The sequence below is a fragment of the Protomyctophum parallelum genome (assembly GCF_964188405.1).
Source record: "Protomyctophum parallelum genome assembly, chromosome: 11".
Taxonomy (NCBI): Eukaryota; Metazoa; Chordata; class Actinopteri; order Myctophiformes; family Myctophidae; genus Protomyctophum; species Protomyctophum parallelum.
In genome coordinates, this window is record NC_139707.1 from 38,890,585 (window position 1) to 38,908,436 (window position 17,852).

Here is a 17,852-nt window from a genome sequence, read left to right on the forward strand (position 1 = left end):
CCTTCTTCTTTTTTTTTTTTTGCAATATTTGTCTGATAGGATAGGATAGGACATAGTGAATAGAGACAGGAATTCTCTGTCGTCGGGATCGGGACTCGAACCAGAGACACGCTGTCAGCCCATTATGTGGTTTGCGAATGGATCGCTAGGCCAGCGGGCGCCCCAGCAATGTTCCTTCTATCCGTTCTCTGGGCTATCAAGACCATATCCAGACCAATATATCGTCTGGTTGATATATCAGCTATTATTAATCCTTTTTTGACAGAATTTTTGCATCAGCAATTTGGCAATTATGCAACCAATTATACTTATGCAGCAACTTCTACCCTGTTTTTGGGGCCGTTACAGAGCGAACGTGTAAATAAACGTTCAGATTTCAAATATAAAGCACTCACCCAAGTGCCACGGATGTTAGAACTTTGCGAATGCACGCCCCCCGTGCATTCCGCATTGTTTAATAAAAGGATTTTTTTATCCGAGCGCCTCCGCTATTTTTCTCAAACAGGGTGTGTTCGGAAAACTCACAGTTGCACACCAGGAGCGCACTCGCCTATTAGTTTGTATTGGCAGTGCGGTCAGTGTGCCTGTATCGAACACACCCAGTTTATCAGAGTGCAATGTCACACCTCCCAACCGATAGGAGTGCGTAGTTGAAAAGGGGCTTTTTATTAAACAACGCGGAATGCACGGGTGCTAATAGCCGATCCAGGAATCAGTGGCCACTTTAGCACTTTATATATATTTGAAATCTGAACGTTGATGTACACGTTTGCTCTGAAAATGTAGCAGTCCCAAAAATACAGGCTGACGTTTCGCCAGGGATGCTCGCGAAGTACGAGCGAGTCGAGCGTCATGTGAACCATGGCTACTGCCATGTAATCTCAAAACAACGAACAACAATTTCAACCAGGCATCCCTTGCATACAAAGAATGACCCTGTCTGACTAAGTCAACCACAAAAGCCTTCCACACAGAAAAATCCAGCTGAACGTTAAATGAACACTCCGGATTTCCCTGTGTCCGTGTGTCCGTGTGTGTGTGTGTGTGTGTGTGTGTGTGTGTGTGTACCGACAGCTCTGAATTGCTGTAATCGTAATTGCCCGGCCTATTAAGACAATTGCTGAGTGTTGTAGAGTGGCAGTTGCATACTATATACTGACTGAGGTGATGAGAGACAGGCCTCTTGTCTGGGCCTGGAATCTGCCTACTTTGTCAGCCACTGATTTATCCCCATTACCCACTCATCCTCTCCGTCTGACAAAGAGTGCAGTGATTGTGGAGCCAGTACAATCATTTCTTTTAGGGGCTGCTGCTGAAATCTCTCCACTCCTCCCCTCTTTGTATCTCTCTCTCTCTCTCTCTCTCTCTCTGTCTCTCTGTCTCCTTCCCTCTCTCTCCATTCCTCCCACTGTGTGCATCTGTGCCTCTCCATCCCTCTCACCACACTGTTACATTTGTAGGGGTGTAATTGTAACCCTGTCAACCCTTCCTCCCCCTCCTCTGTCCGCCTTTCTGTCACTGTGGCAAAATGGAAAAGTGCAATCTGGTCGTCGTTGAGAAGGTGTAATTCTTCCCCGCTTAACATCACCAGTTATGCACACCCATTTTCACATCTTGGTATGGACTATGAGCTTTTACAAGGGTGATAAGGGGAGATTTGCATGGCTAATGACATGAAGTCTGGCAATTTCAACGCAATTATCTCCAGGTTCAGAGATGGGCACAAAAGGCATTTTTTTGACACTACACAATGAATTTCAGTAAGTGTGTGCGTGCGTGCATGTGTGCGCGCGTGTGTGTATTGTATCTGACACAACGGCGAGGTAGAGTTGGACTATACCCCTCTGTTCAAGGTTTTTTATTGTTGCGTCTTGTGTACGTACATACAGTGTGTACAAACTGTACACGAGTAACAATTGCACCAGGACAATGAATTTGTTCCTGGCCCACGGGCCACTACATGTAACTCCTACGCCCCTACACAGTAGAATTCTCCGTATGAGATATATTTTGTACAAATTAAATATTGTGTAACTCCCCAAACTATCTGATGTGTGGATCAGCCTGTGGCTGCCACACACTGTCTTTGAGAGGAAAGCCAATGCCCAGCACAAGCCTAGGCTAGACAGAATGCCCCTGGGCTCTGCTTTCAATCACACAGCCATCAATCCCAGGTTATTAAGCTCCCCACAGCTATACGGCAGTACACCGTGAAAGGACAGGAAGAAGAAGGGATGGTCGGGTTGAGGGAGTGAAGGAACAGCGAAAAGCAAATCAAGAGGAGAGAGCGAGGTGTGAAAGGAGTGGACCGTTAATGAACACTGAGCAACGCGTGGATTCCGACTCTGCCATAAATGAAAGCTCTCTGCATGTAGGCTGCTACAGTTAATAATAGCTCTACTAGTCTAATGGCTTACAGTTACACCAACACCACTGGTGATTTGTAGTTGTATATATACATGTATGACAGCGAGAAACTTGAAATAGAGGAGGTAGAGAGAGAGTAAAAGACAGCGAGAGATAGATAGATGGACAGATAGAGACTGGCAGAGTTTCTAATGGGTACCATATGACATAGTATCAGATTCCCTCTGTGTGCGTTCATCCCATTACTCTCTAAGAGATGGGCGACAATCTCAACGCTTATCGGTGCATTATCATCAACAGTCGTCGCTATTTACACACATCAATATATCGGCCGGTTGTGATGAGTTTATGAAGGGCTATCATCGTCAAATGGGTACAGATAGATTCAAAGACAGAGAGCAGGGAATTGGCTGTACAGTATCAGCAGCACACAGTCGGGGAGTCTAAAACGTTGCAATGTTTGCATTATAAGTGTGGATACTGTACTTTGATTCATGAACACACATGACACGTTTCCTGTGAGTACTGTGTTGAAATGAGTCTCGCGTAGCCAGACAACTATTCAACAATCTCTGAATGCTATATAGACTGGAACTATACCTCCAGAAAACAAGGAAGCTGCCATTTCCGTTCAATTATTTTCCCCATTTCTGCTAAGCAGCAAGCTACGGTATATATGATTTCAATTTATAATACGATACATTTGCGCGACTGTAAAGACGAAACGGAAGTGGGGAGTAGGCTTCACTTAGACAATATTACACGTGACGAGAGGGTGTTCTTTATCGTCATTAATGCACGCCTGCGATGCTGCAGGTGAGTTCCGTAATGCAGAGCAGAAGTGCATTAATGACGATAAGGAACACCCTCTCGTGCAATTATACAACAGTTACCCTTAAAACTAAGATATTGGCTAAAAATCACATTTTTGTAGCCACTAATACGACCACAAATAGCCTAGCCACCAAGTCCGCTGCGTGCGCTCTGGGAAACAGACCAGGTGATTTCTCTGTTTTGATTAGCTGTTCCAATATCGTGGTTTAAGCACGGCTAGGAAGCCGTTTCAACCAATCAGATTGCTTCCTCGAAATTACCTGTTGTATAAATTCCGCTTTATCACTTGCTCGTGATCAGAGCTTCCGTGCTCCAGACTGTATGACAGAAGCATTTGAAAATTGCGAGAGGAGACAGTCTGGCCACATGAGACTATATGTTGAAACAGAATGTCTGGCTGGCACAATAACATTGAATATATGCCATTGTAAAGCAGATTGCTGAATCTGAGACTTGTTCTGATGTGTTGAGAGAATACATGTCTCCTCAACCCGATCGGCTCTCTCTTAAAGGCAGTGTTGCCATGGAGTCAGCCAATACAGTATAGAGAGATGTGCAGGGTGTCTCCGGTACAGAGCCATGGTGGACAGGGAGAGAGACACACACACACACACACACACACACACAAACGCGCACACGCACGCACGCACTCGTGCATGCGCGTGCACACACACACACACACACACACACACACACACACACACACACACACACACACACACACACACACACACACACACACACACACACACACACACACACACACACACACCGGGGGTTAGCAAACAACCTGGTGGAAGAACACTCAGTGAGCTAGTGTCTGCATGATCCATTAGTTCTGCTCAGCACTTGTCCCACACGCACGCAGGCATGCAGGCATGCACACACTCACACACACACACACACACACACACACACACACACACACACACACACACACACACACACACACACACACACACACACACACACACACACACACACACACACTCACACACACAGACAGACACAGGCACATGATACAAACGCACACACATACTGTATATACACAGGACACAAACATACACTGCATTGCAGATGGAAGATACACTCACTGCTGCCTCTCATTCGTAGCCTTCTGTTAGTTTGTTACAACATAGTAAAATCTCCAGTGGTGGTTTCATTGTAAACATTGATCCAAATGGACCCATACATTACACTCACTGAGCACATGGAAGAAAACTCCATTATATGTTTTTACAGTATAGTATGCAGTACAGTACAGCAGGGCTTCTCAAAGTGGGTGCCTTGATGTACTGTAAGTCCAGGGCTGAATAACAGTATACGTTTTAATTTAACAATGAGAGCTGCCATGGATGAAAACGTTATTTACAGGGGTGAGCCAAAACTGCAGTATACTATGGTACGGTACGGTACGGTACGGTACAGTACGGTATGGTACCGTACGGTACAGTACAGTAAGGTACAGTAAGTACAGTCATAGTACCATTGTGTAACAAGCAGACAGGCTCATGGACCAGCTTGACATACAGTATAGCCAACAGTACAGACGTATGGTCCCAGGGAACAGATGAGCTCACTCAATGACATTAATATCCCTTCAAGTTCAGTGTACATTACTGTATAAGCACTAAGCCGCAGTGTACTTTACATCCTTGAGAACAGAGTAACAAAGTCATATCATTGCCCGCCCTGATCAACCTCTCATACACCCATTTTTGAGGGGCGCTATATATCCCCTCCCAATGTCTGCCTTTCATGTGGAAGCCAAGTCTATGGCCTTTTAATGTTTGTCTTATTCATGCTCCCCCCAGAAATCAGCAATCTCCCACAAATCAGCGGTAGGGGGTAGCCGGTGGATAACCACAAGGTTCCCAGTTCGAACTTCGAACCCGGGCTCCCCCAGAGTTGTTGTCGAAGTGTCCTTGAGCAAGAGACACTGAACCCCTAATTGCTCCTGATGTGCTGGCTGGTGCCTTGCATGGTTTCCGCCGCCATCGGTGTATGAATGTGAGTGTGAATGGGTGAATGTAATGCACAATCTATGTAAAGCGCCTTGGATAATAAAGGCGCTATATAAAATGCACCATTTACCATTTTAATGTTTGCTTTAAGCAGCGACGTCATGTGGCAGCAACAGCGGGCGGCCCTCACTTCACGTGAGTGTGAATTTTTTTAACTCCCCATAGTCTGGCCACCCTATCAACGTCATTTCAGCAAGAACAGGTGAATGAAGAATGTGTCATATATAGACTCTACAGGTGTGCACTATAGCAGACTTAGAATAGTGAACGGGTCGTGAATCCAAGCTGCGCACACATGAACTAGAATATTAACATTGAGCAACGCACTGACTGCATGCCACATATCACCAGACCTCACCTGTGTGTGTGGAACTGGAACACCAATTTAGGCTACTTTACTCCACACCTCTGGTCAGATAATTAGCATAAGGAAAGCCAGTCAACCGTGCACACTGGTCCGTGCCCCATAGCATCTATATATACCTCCCACATTGAATAATTTAGGCAGGGCGGAGTACGGGACGGTCAATAATTAAATGGATCCATTGGCTTGGGAGGAGGACGCTCATGACATTTACTGCGTAAAGTGGGCCAGCACAGCTTAGGTGTCAGTGTGAAGGAGCAGAATATATCGCATCCTCTTATACTGCAGGTCTATAGTCCAATTAAGGCATGCTTGTATACCAGTGGTCTTATAAGGACAACCCAAGTCTGAATGACAATGAACAAGGTATGATAATATAATATTAATTATTATATTATTATATTATTATTAGTAGTATTATTAGTAGTAGTATTAGGCCTAATTGTAATAAAATATATCAACAACTGAGCTATATAGCCTATATGAGTGCGGAGTTTGATTCTTTTGAAATGTCTAATTTCTACAACCTGTTGAGCAAGACAGCTTGCATGCACACCTAATTCATGAATTCTAAGCAGAAGATAAAATACAACAGAATGAACAGATAGATCATTTATTACACCGTGAAATCCTACTTCACTACTTTCATTTACAATTGCAATTGAAGCATTTTAGCAGATCTGCTCTTGTGCAAAGCGAGTAGCCTATGGTTATTTGCCCTTCAACACATGTTGATTGTCAAGTCAGTTTTATCACTGCGATCCTGAGCGTGAAAAAAACCATTAGAGACTAAGCCTGTTTATATGAACCGATCAAATTGCCTAAACCCTAAACTGCCATTATCAAATGCCTGATGCCTCGACATATAGTGGATAGGCTACCGTCCTTACCTTACTCCTTATCTGTCCAGAGGTAGACACTTTCCGGATGAGTTTCTGGGGGCCTTCCTGCTCTGCCTCGCTGTCTGACGACTCGTCCGCTGCTCCGGATCCCGCGACAGCCCCCACGACGTTCGCATGGATCCCCGCGGCGGACGGGGGCCCTTTCTCCGGCTCCTGTAGCGGGGAGTAATAACACCACTCGGGATTAGCCTTCATCATGCGGTCAGCCGCTCCCTTCCTTCTCTCCTGGATGCGAGAGCTGCTGGACAGCGGCTGGAAAGCGCCCTTCCTCGCTGTCATCTTCCCACTGCTGGCTGCCTGTAGCCGCTAGAATAAAGCCCGCTGTGTTCTCTCTCTCAGAGATGTGTGAGCTGATAGACGCATGTCGCGGTACGGTGGGAAATGGTCTCCACACACACACTACACACACCATAAAACCTGCTGCTTACTGCCTGGTGTTTATGGCCCCGACACAGACTACATGGTCAGACTCAAGACCAGACTGAGGACGTATAGAGACCGCCTCGGCTCGGCTTGGCAGGCAGGCTGTCATTCAGCCACAGTCCCGGACGCTGCGCGTTGCCGTGGCAGACCCTAGCGGCGGACTAACAAACATCCATGTCGTGTGTGTTTGTTTAGTAAATTAATTAGTGATCAAAACTAAGGCTATTAAATAATTCGGGGTATTTTGGGATATATTTGTTGTTTATTTATTTTTTTATTTGCCACAAAACGCATAAGTTGGTTTAATGAATGGGCTCCAATTCCTCCAAAAGTTAACAATGCAGTCTACGAAAAAAGATGTGTGAGTGTGAGAGGAAATAGTCAAACTATGTTCGGGTAGGCCTATAGATTGTTAGATAGATTGTTGATTCCCCTTAATTTAACAATGGGCTACATTTGTCAATCCCCGCTTGTTGTGATTTGTTACGCCGATTATTATTTTTTAGCTTAACGTGGCAAAACGGAAGTAAGAATAAGAAGTATTAGAATGAAATCGAACTGAAAGTAAATACCGGTAAGCTTTGATATTGTATTGACATGATCATGACCATTTTCGAAGACAAGAGAAGAGAAGCCTACTGCACATCCTCATCCGTCGTTAACCTTTTAGTTTTACCATTATGAATCTCTGCACAAAGTCACCCCAAAGTAAAAAACAAAACAGATCAAATCACAAACAACCAAAGAACTCCGTCGAGTTATCCCATGCCCTAAAAGCAAACGAGGACAGGCTCGTATTGAAATCAGTAAAAAAGTGTCCTTTGTTGGAAAATGACTAACCAGCAGTTCCTCCCAGACAGGGCTGCGGGTGTAATGGTAGACATCGTCCATAGTCCCAGTCCTCTCTGTCCGGGCCGCTCCGGGGAAATCAGGGAATGGTGGAGGAATGCAGAACCTGCCCAGTTACTCTAAAAACCATTCATATACGAGCCCTGGACAGCCGGGATTATTTCACCTCCGCTTCCTCTTCCTACATTTCCCACTCGATCACTGTCCGTCTTTTCCCTCGCTAGTCTTTCAAGGGTTGAGCCCAGCGCGCTCCACGTGATAAATGTCAAAAAAGCCAGCCTGAATGAACGGCACGGAACGACACAGCACGGCACGGCACGGCACGGGGATCACAGGACAACCCGGGAGAAAGAAAGCTACTGTACATGACGTCATCCATCGGGTGGTATGGTATTCTCGGCAGGCAGTCTACTCTACTCTAAATCAATCAATCAAAGTATAGTCTATTAACTTAATACGATTCATACGCGGATATTATGTATGCGAATTCAAAGTAGGCATATTTCATTTAATTCACTATGAGGAAAGTATTTGGGCAACATTTGGAAGATGAAAATGACAAATGGGGAATTTTGTCGTGAAAAAGATGATGATTGCCTATTTCTTATATGCATTCCCAATAGGCTTGTCATTGTCACAATCACAAATTCACATGCAATAAATATTTCTAATTACCGGTAGGCTGTATTTATTTCATTGTTTTGAAAGGCTTGTGATAGGTCTGTAGCCTATAGTAGAATAGGCGTGCATCTCTTCCTCGCACGCACAGCCATCATTGTCATCATCTTCTATGCTGCTCTTAATAGCCAAAATAAAGAGAAACATGAAAAAACATAAATGATTAATATGCATAATAAACAATTACCGGTAAGTTATAATTATTAGGTTATTATTATTATTATTATTATTATTGTTGAAGGTCGCAGTTTACTATGAAAAACTGCATCTCACGCCTCGTGACATCACGGCGTGATGATCATGCCTCCATATATGGTCACGCCTCGTGACATCGCTCCTCGTGACACGTCACGCCACCATATATGGCCGTCTCCATATATGAAGATCACGACACTGACCTCATCAAACCCTGGATAGCCATACATGGAGAAGACTGGATCATCACCTATAGATCTGCATATATGGAGCCGGCCAGTAACTGACCTCTGACATCTGACCAGCCAGCTGAAACTAGAGTGCTCAACAGGCCCGAAAGATTAAGGCCCGGCCCAACCTCAAACTGTACACTCAAGACGACTGCCCCCGCTGCCACCCTTAGATCTCCATATATGGAGCTGACCTGTTCTGACATTCCAATTATGTTGTTCTGACCTCATCATTGATTGATTGATTGAAATATTTATTAACAGACTCAATTAGGCATTACACTTTACAAGAGGGTCCACCATGTTCAATTCATCAAAACATTTAGAGAGGTACAAATAGACACTTCTATATAGTCAAAGAACAGAACAGGAATTCATCATAACAAACCCTGTACACTTAAGATATGATCCATATTATTATTATTATTATTATTATTATTGTTATTATAGTAGTAGTAGTAGTAGTAGTAGTAGCAGCCTTTTGATTGATTGATTGATTGAAATATTTATTAACAGTTTGTAGAATTTACTGTTAACTGTGAGTGGACGACCCAATTAAGCATTACACTTGTTTACAACAGGGTCCACATTGTTCAATTCATCAAAACATTTAGAGACATATACAAACATTTAGAGACATACAAATAGACAGACATAGACATAGACATAGACATAGCCTAGTAGTAGTAGTAGTTTTAATGAACTAACAGCAGCAGCATTCTAGAATGGTTATTACAGGCGTTTTACTATGTTATCTCTGCACATAGTGCACAACGATAGGAACATTTGGTCTGAACCGTCATGCCACTACGGAAGACTTTATTTTCGGACCACTTTGTCCAACTGTTATTATCCTCCGCCTGCTGCTAAATGCAGTTGCACTGCGCGAGATTATGAAACCATCATGAGGGGCAACGTTAAACCGACATAAACAAGGGGAGAAACGTTGTGTACTTTGGACTTTCTGGTCTGCGTCGCGTTCGCAGGATCAGTATTGAACATGCATTATCAAACATTGTGTAAAAGTACAGCAGCTGCCGCTGTCGCTGCGAGGAGGATGCGAAACATAGTGGGAGCTGTGCTGGGCAGGGACGGCTGGACATGGAGGGCTCATGAGGTCAAACTGCTCAACACGTCCGCAGGTAAATGTAGGACAGCTATAGACCTAGTACTGGAGAGTTGCCTTGGCGTGTAGTGTACTATATCATTTGTATGAGAAACGTGTAAATTAAGGTTGAAAAGATTGACAGCTTTCTAGCAATATGCTAATGAGCTAGCTTGCACCCGGTGTCGTCACAGTGTCACGCTGGAGCCTGGAAGTGTGTCAAAGGTACCACCATGCATCATGACAGTCATGTTTCAGGGCTAGTATTAAAGTTAGACACAACTGTTAGCTAAACTGAATGCACTGTATTGCCCTTAAGAGTTATCTCAGTTCATTATGGTGAAGATGTATGTACTATGGTCGGGATGCCGATAAACTGAACAAAAAGACTGATATCAGACTAGCTCCATCAACGCTTTTTTTTCTTTCTTTTTTTTTGTCACATCACAAGTTTACAGTTTCACAAGCTTCACATGAATTGTATTTACATTAAATAAGGAATAAGGCTAAGAGTGAAATATGAAAAATATTGAAAAGTGTGAGTGTCGTTTTTTGCTCCAGAGACTCATCCACAGCCTCAGACTCATGTCTTCTCTGCGAAGTTACTTGGAATCCAAGTCTTGGACAGTCCTTTGTGCCATGTACGGCATGTAGCCACTACTAGCCTGTGCATTTTAATATGTCCACGTATTGTCCATCATAATTACCACAATGAACTTTAGGACTCCTACAGCTGTATGACAGCACTGTGAAAGAAGTGGTCCTTGTTGTGCTCATTTACATTTTGCCTGCATGTGCCTAATTCCTATAGGTGACACAGTGACGATAGGAGACATTTCCTATCAACTGAAAACACCCCGGAATCCAGAGCTTGTCCCTGTCAAACACAGTATGTATACATAATGTGTGTGTGTGTGTGTGTGTGTGTGTGTGTGTGTGTGCGCAGTGTGTGTGCTGTGCTATGTGTACTGCATGAGAGAGAGGGAGAGAGAGGATGAGAACTGCCCAACCTTTTCTGAGCTTTGTTTTGTGTCTGCTATACTATAGTATCACCAGACTCCCTGCCTCAGACAGTTGCCCAGCACTTACGATGGATCATGCAGAAAGACCTACTAGGTCAGGATGTCTTTCTCATTGGACCACCAGGACCCCTGAGACGCTCCATAGCTATGCAATACCTGGTGAGAAGACACGCACACAATCCTTCCTGCACTTAAAAATCTGGGTTACTACACAGCCTATTTAGCTAATTGTCTCTGCTAGGCCGAGGGCATGGCCAAGACTATGTTTTGCACCCTGTCCGTCTGACTGCGACCAGCTAATCTCTGGCACCATTGCCCCATTTGCTGCGAAATTGTGCACACACACACACACACACACGTTATGGAGCTATATTTTTGCAAATCATTTTTACTCCTACATATTTCATCCAAACATCGTGCAAATTGGTAGGTTCATCGACACTAGTCATGTGATCAACATGGATCTGTCTGATTTTCCATATTCCATCCTGATTGGTTAATATTGGCTTCCAAAGTTTGCAGGATTGGTCCGTTTTGAACAAATGCCTCAAATCATTCATGAACGCAACGTGCGATTTACATGACGTTGTGCATGCACACTCCCAATAGGACGAGTAAAGAAATCCCACCCTTTTCACATTGGCCTGTTATAGCGCCATCAACAGGTTGAAGGTTGAGTTTTGCAAAATACATTTTTGGAACAAAATGCCTCAAATCATAAATGTAGCGTCCACGGTCCAACTGCCGTGAAAAGCGTAAGAAGAAATGGCAGCCTTTTCACAGACCTGTGCTCCGATTTTAAAGTTAGAGAACATAGCCTTAAAGTACAGCTGAAGTTATTTTACATTTACAGAAGTCTTCACGATAATCATTTTACATTTCAGCCAGTAAAGACATATGATATTCGATCAATAAATAAAATTTCTGATATTCAAAATCTGCTTGATGAAGTCAGTCTAGAACCAGTGAAACATTCTGTGTACCTGACAAGAGATAAACCTGGAGTGGCACCAATGACAACAAAGGGAGTGACATTATTGATGCATGTAATTTAATTAAACGTATTTGCTAAAAGCGTTGCTTTGTAAAGGTAGCAAATTGTATTCCCTTTCCGGGCTTCTATAATGTTCATCTAGGAACCAATAAAGCTTTATATCATGTCACGTTATGTTGCTTGCCTTATTTCTTTGTTCATGTTAACGATTCTATTATAATTCTACCTAATACAACTAGTTACTAGGTAGGGACTTGTATTTGCTATGCAATAACTTTCACTCTTACTGACTGTTAGCAAATATGAATGTGTATAATCTTAATATTACTGTACACTCCATTGCACAATGGTGTTACTCACTTGCTGAAAATAGCGGATTTTCACGTCATCGAAGGCAAGCATTATTATGGGACACTGTCACTGTGCTTAGGTGTGAAGTTGAGAAGTGGTGTGCTGCTGTTTAATAATGGCGTGTGTGTGTGTGTGCTGTGGCTGAGCAGGAGCTGACCAGGAGAGAGGTAGAATACGTAGCCTTGTCTCGAGACACCACAGAGACAGACCTGAAACAGAGGAGAGAGATCCGCTCAGGAACGGCGTTCTACATAGACCAGGTAGGTACATCACTGCTGCCAAACACAACCCTCCACAGGACCATTGTAATGTCCTGTGTACTGTATAGGCTATAGGGTGTTCATTTGGGCTGGAACTACTACTGATTATTGAAAACAAAAGCGCGTTTGTTAAATGGATTACATCTCGTACATTCTTATAATGATCATCTTTGGTATACGAGTGTTTGTACAATAACAGGAGTTTTGAAGAAACTGAAAATACATTTTCACGTGGGTTGCCAATTCCTAGATTCAACGCGCATGACGGTTCAGACCCCCCACACACACACCACACACACACACACACACACACACACACACACACACACACACACACACACACACACACACGGAGAGAGAGAGACACAGGTTTAGGTTTAGGTTTATTTATTTAGCATGTAGTACAAAAAATAGGCTGGCTTATTTGGAATCCTTTCCTGTAGGAAGAGGTCATTGGTTTAAACAGATTAAAAGTTCATAAAGAACAGTACAAAAGTCTACAAGTTGGCAAAGGGGGGCAGCTGTGCAGTAAAGAAATAAAAACACAGACTGCACAAAAAACGGAAATAAACAATACAACAAACACACAAAAGAAAATATAACGCATCAAAGTAAAACATGTAATCTACAGAGAGGAAGAAATAAGATATTTCTTTAGATGTTTGTTGAATATTGGCAAGGATAATGAGGATTTAAGTGAAGCATCTAGGGAGTTCCATAGATGAGGGCCTCTAAATTTGATGAAAGATTGATGTTTGGAAGTGCGACAATAGGGTAATTCAAAATGGTTAGAGGCAGATTTGACATTCGGGTAACCATGGAGACCAGCAGCTCCTCATTATCAGAGCTCATCATCCAATCATTCCCAGGGGTCTGCAGAAACCACCATGAAGCCTGTTCATTAACCAGTGTTGGTGGACAGTGAACAAAGTCTATTTACTTGAATAATGAATACTGTACATTAAAGTATCTGTATCTGTGTACATTAAAGCCATAGAACATTGAATCAGTTTAGAGCTATGTAACATTGAATTCCAGGGTACTTCAGAGTCGGCACACATGAATTTCATTTCAACATTCAGTTGAAACGCTTGAGTAATGGGGTGGTGGAGGCAAGCGTCGCCGGCAGCACCAGCAGAGTGTGAAGCAACTGAAGCAGAGGTCTCGAGTAGAAGAGAGGCGTATTTAAACGGATCGCCTTGATGAGTGAATGAGGTGTGATTGGTGTGTAGGAAAGCGTGGCTAATTGAAACCAGCAGACTGACGGCTGATTACAGCTGAGCCTTTGTTATTCCCGTGACTTGCATCAACTAACGCTAAGTTTCATTTATGACCTTTCAAATAATGTATATTCACTATTCAAATATAGTGAAAATAGCTGATCTACAAGCTCACAATGTGTAGATCAGCTATTTTAACGTCAATGAAGTATATAGGGTTGTGGTGAAAAAACCTGTTTGCGTGGTTAGGACGTTTCAAACGTGACCAGATGTTTATTTGTGGCATTGTTACACAAAATAATTAGTTCATAGTCATAGTATAGATATAGTCATATCTGTGCATAGAAATAACTATTGCATAACAGTTCAAGCATCATTCCCAATTCCCCATGGAGACAGAATTATAATTTTTTCCATTACTCGTTTAATTTTCTCTTGGGACCCAGGAAGGTGACCATTTGGAATTGGGGAAATTCTATAAATTCTATTCCAAGTAATACGATATTCTCTATTCTCTTTTTGATTCAGTGGGACTGAGACTGAGTGCTGTTGACCCTTGTTTCTCTGAGTGTCTTTGTGATTAAAGAGACATCTAAGAATCATTCCATGCATACGCTGTAGGTTAGGTCTTAGGTGCATACGTGCATTTGTTATAATTAGTTCACAAATGCTATAAGTGAACCGACTAGGAATAGTCTTGTTATTTTTACATTCAGCATTGTTTCCTGGTCTGAGTGAGCATAAGGAGTAAAGGAACCCACGGAGCAATAGTAGACGTCTGTCTAAAAATGGTTTATAACTAGGGATGTGTAAATGTGTCCAAAATGAAAATCGATTTGTATAATTAAATATTAACGATTAATCGATTAATCGTTTTTTTTTTGGGGGGGGGGGGGGCTTTTTTATTTTTATGAACCCTACAAACCCGAAAAAATCTTCCCAGTCAAAAAAGTTTGGGAACCCCTGATGTAGTTGATTAACAATAATTGTAACTCTTGAGAGTTAATAAGGGTTCATTTGGTTACTAACTCCATCTTTTAAATGAGGACCACTGTTGATCCAATTGATCACCATAGCAACCCCAGCCCAGGCCTGATTAGGTAAATTCCCAACACCTGCTAAATCCTCCAAACCTGTATCTTGATTGGAATCAATTTCCACTCAGTCATGCAGCTACACAGACACATCCCAGGCACACTTTGGTAGGCCTATAGCCCTGTCCTGTTTGGATGACAATATTGCCTTTCCAACAGATTTTCATAAAAAAAAAAAAAAAAAAAAAAAACGATTATCGATTATTAATTTTCATAATCGATTTCGGGTCCTATCAACGATAATCGATTAATCGATTAATCGGACCCATCCCTATTTATAACTGGTCTAAAACTGAACGTTTTTTTTAGTGGTCTATTCTTAGCTTAGATGTTGATTAGCCGTTTTTTAAACGTCTATAATAGACCGGCTGGCGTCTATATGTATCTGTTGAAACGTCTAGCCTAAACACAAAAAAAGTTCATATTATTTACAAAAGTTATAACCCATTTTTAGACGGCCATTTAGATCTTAGCCACCTAATAGCCTGAAAAATGCTTAGTGGGAAGCTGTCTGAATCTCTAACACTGTGTCCCATGTCATCCATTGATAGCAAGAGGAGTTGTATTTTAGATTTTATTACGGCTGGATTAAGGAAAGCCCCCCCCCCCCCTTCTGTCTCACCTCCTTCCCAAAAATGAAAACCAGTTTCCGTGGAAACTGCTCTTGAATAGCTACAGCATTACCGATTGGGCTAATTGGTGTGAAGTGTAGGCCTATTTTTAAAGTGGTATTTCACTTTATGTTACACTTTTGGGGTCTACTTCTTGTGTCTTGTGTGCATCCATGACAAGATAGTTGTGTTTATATAGGAGGGGTGTGTGTCTGATTTAAATTAATATCAAATAAATATGGAATTAAGCAACTTAAAGCAACTGTCCGGCGTGCACACACAAATGCCTCAGTAGACATTAAAATGTGTTTTTATAGCGAAATGTGTTTGCTTGCGTGTAAACATTTAAACATGTAAACATTTTTATTTGTGTATGTGCATCTACAACATGTAGATGCACATACACAAATAAAAATGCAGCATGTCTGGTATACACACACGTGTTAGTTTATGTGAGTATTAGAAGCTGTGAATGAACAAATCATGACCCTTTCCTTTTTTAGTTGATTAGAAGACACCAAAACCAGAAAAAGACAGACACAAAAATAGAACGAGCTGTGTGTGGGTGTGAGTTAGAGCTCCCCACGGCATCTCTCTCTCTCTCTCTCTCTCTCTCTCTCTCTCTCTCAGGGCGAGTGAGCGTAGGCGTATCAGTTAGAGGTGTGTTTGTGTGTTAACTAGAACACCGAAATATTCCTATGGGTCCTGGGCTGATTTGAAGTTCTATAAGCAGATTTTATGTGTCAGCCCCTATGCTGGCTCTCTTTCTACCATCTCTCCACACCTCGCTCCATCCACCCCCCCCCCTCTCTCTCTCTCTCTCTCTCTCTCTCTCTCTCTCTCTCTCTCTCTCTCTGTCTTTATCCCTTCCTCCTCAACTTCCAGCTCTCCTCCCCCAAAAGTCCAGATGTACGTAGGATAGATATAGAAGTAATCATAGGCATGCCTTTTCTCTGCCATCTTCAACCACCTCCTCTCCCAAGTCGGCACAAGCTGTTATGTAAGGCACCCTAACCTCAAACCCACGCTCCAAATAGACAATAATAAAATAGCTTCCCACCTCCACTTGAACTGACACTCTCTACTGAGACCCAGAATGCTTAGCATTCACACACACAGGAGAAAAACAGAAAAAATAAGCTTTTTTTAATGAAAAATAGATAGTTTGTTTTGTTATGCAAATGGTGAAGGCATGTGAGATCTTCAAGTTTTTGGTTATAGTACATCATACTGTGACTACCTATACCAGGGGTGGGCAACTTTGACGATGGAGAGGGCCACTATATTCCCACACTCACTCCCTAGGGCCATATATTACGGGCGTATCAGAAATAGCCGATCTACAAGCTTGTACATCGGCTATCTTTGCTATATTCGAATTATTATTCGCTATTTTTGAACATTACATTTTTATGTAATTTCAAATGCCTTTAATTATGCATGTGTTGAAGCAATGAGCTACTAATTTAGACTGAAGTAATTAAAGCGGGTCATGTTTGCATGTTGTGGAATTGTATGCAGCTGAAACCAATATTATAAATGATCAGTATTCTGACATTAACCTGAGGGCCACATTAAGTGAAGGTGGGGGCCGCCAGTTGCCCACCCCTGACCTATACCAAGAGGTCCACTGTCGAGCACAACCAGGACCAGTGGGGGCACCTGTGCCAGGTTAAATTATTGGACAGTTTTTTCCATTGAATAATAATTGTCAAGAGAAATTGTGCCGTTTTACACACACGACACGTCCCAACCTGATTGACTGCATGTGAGTCATTTGTATTGTGAAAATGGTTTGAGCAACTCTCAAGGGCAGTCAGCATCTACGTAGCTTACTTGTTTGTGCATGCACATACAAGTAATAACACATTGTTGTTCGTAAGCTAACAGTCTACTACCGGCAGTTCCCAAGTTCCCAGACAGATTGACGTCAACCGAGTTATGGCCATTTGAATTGTTAGACACACTGGTGTAACACTGCCGTAGTGGCACATATGTGTGCAATATATATATATATATATATATATATATATATATATATATATATATATATATTGTCACATCACAGGTTTACAGAAGTACTGGGTGAAATTCATTTTTGTGCATACCAACACCAGCAGTACCACCTTACATTGAGGACTATTTGAGGATAACCTTTAGTTTACACGGTTTCGGTTGTCCGCTGCGCGTGGAAATGGGAAGATGGAGTCGCATACCACCTGAGCCACGTATTTGAGACTGGTATACAAAACGAACAGCACATACTGCTAGTACACTTTGCGTATATTACATGCCTGTACACTCAAGACACTGCCCCCGTTGCCACCCT

General features: G+C 42.5%; 2 protein-coding genes across 4 annotated transcripts in view; one reads left to right on the top strand and one right to left on the bottom strand.

The window, feature by feature from the left end:
* dgkh (diacylglycerol kinase, eta) overlaps positions 1–8,015 on the bottom strand; it is a 74,556-nt gene extending 66,541 nt beyond the window's left edge. The window contains exons 1-2 of one of the 3 annotated variants that reach the window (XM_083776336.1): positions 7,755–8,015; positions 6,480–6,644 (exon numbers count right to left, since the gene is read on the bottom strand). In XM_083776336.1, the coding sequence (XP_083632462.1) occupies positions 6,480–6,644; positions 7,755–7,805 (216 nt within the window). In that variant the 5' untranslated portion in view covers positions 7,806–8,015. Of the gene's footprint in view, positions 1–6,479; positions 7,005–7,754 lie in introns of those variants that run through there. The other 2 variants (XM_083776335.1, XM_083776337.1) reach the window with 2 other exon arrangements.
* Positions 8,016–9,719: 1,704 nt separating this feature from the next.
* vwa8 (von Willebrand factor A domain containing 8) overlaps positions 9,720–17,852 on the top strand; it is a 102,546-nt gene continuing 94,413 nt past the window's right edge. The window contains exons 1-4 of the mRNA XM_083775906.1: positions 9,720–10,008; positions 10,783–10,860; positions 11,019–11,152; positions 12,488–12,598. Of these exons, the coding sequence (XP_083632032.1) occupies positions 9,867–10,008; positions 10,783–10,860; positions 11,019–11,152; positions 12,488–12,598 (465 nt within the window). The 5' untranslated portion in view covers positions 9,720–9,866. The remainder of the gene's footprint in view (positions 10,009–10,782; positions 10,861–11,018; positions 11,153–12,487; positions 12,599–17,852) is intronic.